At 50.1% G+C, this 5,105-nt stretch overlaps 1 protein-coding gene across 1 annotated transcript in view; it reads right to left on the bottom strand.

Moving 5' to 3' along the window:
• Window positions 1-336: 336 nt before the first annotated feature.
• Window positions 337-5,105, bottom strand: part of Tbc1d22b (TBC1 domain family member 22B) — a 53,381-nt gene continuing 48,612 nt past the window's right edge. Inside the window, exon 13 of the mRNA XM_050138594.1 lies at window positions 337-2,320. Within this exon, the coding sequence (XP_049994551.1) occupies window positions 2,192-2,320 (129 nt within the window). The 3' untranslated portion in view covers window positions 337-2,191. The remainder of the gene's footprint in view (window positions 2,321-5,105) is intronic.

The raw sequence follows: 5,105 nt of genomic DNA, 5'->3' as shown, positions 1-5,105 counted from the left end.
AGCCAGTGCTCTTAACCTCTAAACTACCTCTCCAGCCACCCCCCCTTTTTTTAAGATTTGTGTGTGTGTGCATGCACATGTGTACACATGTGAGCTACATGAGTAGTGCCTGCAGAGGGCAGAAGGGAGTGGCGTCCCCGAGGCTGGACTATAGGCAACCGTGAATCAGCTGAGGTGGGAATGGGGAAGAAGAGTAGACATTCCTAACCACGGAACCACTTCTCTAGCCCTTGACCCCTTTCCCACCCCCACCCCCAGCAAGAAAAACCCAGGGGGGAAAAAAAAGACACTTCATTGCGGGTTCCAGACCTCATGAGACGAAAGCTCACAACGGAGGAGGAAACACACCATTTATTTACAATCCATTCACTTTCTCCACAATTTCCCATACAAACATAAAACTAAAAAAATAAAACCACCACTTGGGAACACAAGTGTCTTTCTTTAGTTAATCTGTTTGAGGGAGGGCCATGAGTCCCCCGTCTGTGGAGACTACTGAGGCACACGGGAAGGTGGGTGGGGAACGGGGAAGAACGCCTGAGAAACAGCTTGGATGAGGGACCTAACTCACAAGGGCGAGGTGTCGCCTGCCGGTGGAGTGACACAGGCAAGTGACCTTAGGGTGTCACCGAAAGGAACACTGCCTGGCTTCCCAAGTGGATGGATGGCTATTGGCCCCCATCCTGCCTTTCTCCACCAAACACCAAAACTCGAGCCTGGGTCAGACACCTCACAAGCTGTGGGGAGTGTGATGGTGACAAGGGACACCTAGCGCCACTCTAGGAAGAGGCCCCCATCTTGGGGACACACAGGGATCCCTTCTCTTGGCTTGGACTTGTCAGCCAGCCTCTGTCCTGACCACAGTGCTGACTTACACAGGGGAAGCCAAAGGATGGGGCCACAAAACCTGAGGGGGGGGGGCTTCTGCCTCTGTGGTCCTTGCTGGGGAGGTGCTGGGGGTGAATAGAGGGGAGCTCTGCCATGGAAGAAGGAGGGCAGGCCAGGTGTTCAGAGGCCCAAGAAGGGACTGGAAGCGGAAGGCGGAGACACTGACAGACAGCATGTCTGCTGGCCACACCCTCCAGAGGGCCCCCAGGTCCCTCCCCTTTAAGCTACCCACCCAGCAAGTTCATCTGTGCTAATGACTTAGATTGCTTTCACATGTCAATGCACACTATAAATATAAAATCATATCTGCTACAAAGAGGACATAGATTTGTACACCTTTACCCATATACATAATAACACAATTTATACATAATATCTTGGAGTGGTTCACCCTGGAAAAGGGCTTGAAGAGGTGGTTAAAAAAAAAGAAGAAGAAGAAGAAAAAAAAAGAAAACAATAAAACAAAACCATCCTCTTTCTCCCTCCTCTGCCCTGGTCCCTCTCAAGGGACCATCAGATACTTGGTCCCTCCAGTCCTTTCCAAATAGTTCTGATGGGTTCGTCTGAACACAAATTCAGACATGTGGCAAAATGCTGATGGGCTTGCACACACAAACACACATACACCCGCGATCATTCGAGCACACACACATACAAGCACGCACACACAGACACATGCACACCATGTGAGATTCATAGGTGAGGAAAGGGGAGACGCAATGCCTAGCCCTTGCGTGTAGGCCTCTCCTCAGGGCTATGAACACGGTGTCTCCTCCACCTGAGAAGGAAGGGCTCACTCACTGGCTCAGCTGGGCAGGGGGAGGCAGGGAGTGAGGGGGAGAAGGGTGGGGCCAGGGTCTTCGTCCCTGACCTGTGACCAGATCAAATGAGTCCCACAAAACAACAGCACGAGAGTGGAATACCCCATGCCGTGGCATGAGAATTTGTGTCTTTCCTGTTAAAAAGAAGAAAACAAAGTAAAAGAAAACCACACCAGCTGGGTCCTGGGCAGAGCCAGCGGTGCCTGGAAGGGCAGTGTGGGACAAACTGGAGCCTCCTCTGTGTCCAGCGTCACCTCCTCCTCTGCCCCTCCACACGCACAGAATACTGACAGTGGTCCCAGACACATCCAGAGACACGACGTGGCGGATGCTGTGAAGTTAAGACCTGGGCGGTGGTGCCGGGGGTGAGCTTTGTACAGCAGGAGTGGTTCCTGGCTGGGGTCCACGGCTTGCACAGTGGCCACAGTGATGAAATTGCCATCAGAGATGGGCGCAGTCTGGGTCCCCGGGGGAGACAGCACCTATCGGCGGTAGTGGTTGGGGGCGTCTGCAAACATGTACTTGAGTCTGTATGCTTCAGCCAGCAGCAGCCCGATCTCCTCATTGCCCCAGTGGATCGTAGGCAGGTTCTGCAGCAGCATGAGGAGGCCCTGCAAGGCAAGGAAGGCCCTTCATCTCTTTACAGTCTGCAGCCTGAGGGAGGCCCAGAAGACCCTGCTGCAGGGCCTGGAATGGAGCCCTCCTCCTGGGCCACATGAACCCCAGGGTCTAGCCTTCTGCCTCCTACACATCATGCAGCTCTGGGTCCCTTGCTCAGTCCAGGTGTTCAAATCCTCCAGAGTCTCCCACACACAACACTGCCTCTCCCATATATGATGAGCAGAGAATGACCACAGTAAAAAAAAAAAAAAGCAGAGGGTAAAATAAACACTCGCTCCCAGTTCAGGGACAGCCAAGGCTACACAGAGAAACCAAAACAAGGGACTGGAGAGACAGCTCAGCGGTTAAGAGCACTGACTGTTTTTCCAGAGGACCCGAGTCCAATTCCCAGCACCCATATGGCAGCTAACAACTCTGTAACTCCAGGATCCAGCACCCTCATACAGGTATACATATAAGCTAAAACACCAATAAAATAAAATAACTTTTAAAAACCCAGAAAAACCAAGACAAACAAACAAAAACCACTGCTCTGGGGGCATCCCTTTAGTCCTTTTCAATAGATCTGTTTCTTCTCTTTTTTTAGATTTATTTATTTATCATGTATACAACATTCCTTCCATGTATGCTTACATGCCAGAAGAGGGCACCAGATCTCATTACAGATGGCTGTGAGCCACCATGTGGTTGCTGGGAATTGAACTCAGGACCTGTGGAAGAGCAGTCAGTGCTCTTAACCACTGAGCCATCTCTCCAGCCCTCATCTATCTGTTTCTTAATTGTACTTTGTTCCTTTTTCTTTTTCAGATTTTATTTATTTATTTATCTATCTATCTATCTATCTATCTATTTATTTATTTATTTTGAGGCAGGGTTTCTCTGTGTATCCTTGGCTATACTGGAATTCACTCTGTAAACCAGACTGAGAGATCCATCCGTTTCTACCTCCAGAGTGATGGGGTTAAACGCATGCACCACACTCTCTGGCATCAGATTTTTTTTTTTAATTTTTAAGTTTTTTTTTTTAAATATTTATTTATTTATCATGTATACAGTATTCTGTCTGTGTGTATGTATGCAGGCCAGAAGAGGGCACCAGACCTCATTACAGATGGTTGTGAGCCATCACGTGGTTGCTGGGAGTTGAACTCAGGACCTTTGGAAGAGCAGGCAATGCTCTTAACCACTGAGCCATCTCTCCAGCCCTTAATTTTTAAGTTTTATGTGCATTGATGTTTTGCCTGCAAGGATGTCTGTGTGAGGGTGTCTGAAGTCCTAGAACTGAGTTACAGATGGTTGTGAGCCATCATGTGGATGCTGGGAATTGAACTTAGGACCTCTGGAACAGCAGCTAGTACTCTCAACTCCAGGCCCCAGATTTTGTGTGAATGTGTGTGAGTGTGGATCACCACGGAGGCCATAGAGGGCACCAGATCCTGTGCAGCGGGAGTTACAGTGGGTTGTAGGCCTCCTGACACGGTGCTGGGGTCCAGTCTGGATCCTCTGAGTGCAGGGCCTGCTCTAAACTGCTGAACCTTGCTCCAGGCCCTGTTTTATTTTCTGAGACAGGATCTCATATATCCCAGACTAACATTGAGCTTTTTATGTAACTAAGGATGACTCTGAACTTCTGATCCTCCTGCCTCCAACTTGCAACCTGGAATTACAGATGTGTGTTCCACGTCTAGATTACAGATGTGTGTTCCACGTCTAGAAGTTTTCATTGCAATTATTTCATAAAGTAAGCATGTTCTTCTCCAGTGCTGGAAGTTGAACTCAGGGCTTCATCTATCATATGCTAGTTCTTTAATCACTTAAAAAGTATAGCCGGGTGGTGGCGCACACCTTTAATCCCAGCACTCAGGAGGCAGAGACAGGCAGATCTCTGTCAGTTCAAGGCCAGCCTGGTCCGCAAGAGCTAGTTCCAGAACAGGTTCCAAAGCTACAGAGAAACCCTGTCTTGAAAAACGAACGAACGAACCAACCAACCAACCAAGTATAATCTTTTCTGGGCATAGTGGCTCACACTTGTGTCCAGCACTTGGAAGACTGGCAGGAAAAGGCCACAAGACCCAAGTCAGCCTGGGCTGCAGAGTACAACTGTCCCAGAGAACTGTGGCCAACGACAGCCTTCCGGCTTCTTCTGTAGCATTCACACTAAAACTGAAACAATACAAAGAAAACTAGTGTCGTGGTGGTGGTGGTGTGTGCGTGTGTGCATGCATATGTGAGAGAAAGAATTCTCATGGTTCTTTACTCAGCCTTCACAAATGAATATTTCAAAAGAAGCAATTGATCTACCTATCTTCCTTCCTTTTGTTAGATCCTTAATGGGTTCTTCATTTAAAATCATTCCTGTTGAGACTGCAGAGTTGCAACCCCTGCATTTAACGTGTTCCCTACTCTCACTGGGCACTAGCAGAACGCATTCACCTGCTGCCAGCACCTGTCCCAAATGGTGAGTCCCAGTTCTCAGCTCTCTGTCAGGCTACTGCTCACTGCTCCCCCTGCACACACATCCACACAGCCACACGCACTTGTTTTGTGCTCATCGTGCCCCTGCCCCTGCACCCTTCCCGTCACGGGGACACCTGCGCCCCCGTCTCCACCTGCACCCTTCCCGTCACGGGGACACCTGCGCCCCGTCTCCACCTGCACCCTTCCCGTCACGGGGACACCTGCGCCCCCGTCTCCACCTGCACCCTTCCCGTCACGGGGACACCTGCGCCCCCGTCTCCACCTGCACCCTTCCCGTCACGGGGACACCTGCGCCCC

Source organism: Alexandromys fortis, unplaced genomic scaffold (genome assembly GCF_014885135.2).
Source record: "Alexandromys fortis isolate MF-2015 unplaced genomic scaffold, M_Fortis_MF-2015_v1.1 scaffold_9, whole genome shotgun sequence".
In the NCBI taxonomy this organism is placed as follows: Eukaryota; Metazoa; Chordata; class Mammalia; order Rodentia; family Cricetidae; genus Alexandromys; species Alexandromys fortis.
This window is presented reverse-complemented; position numbering and strand designations above follow the sequence as displayed.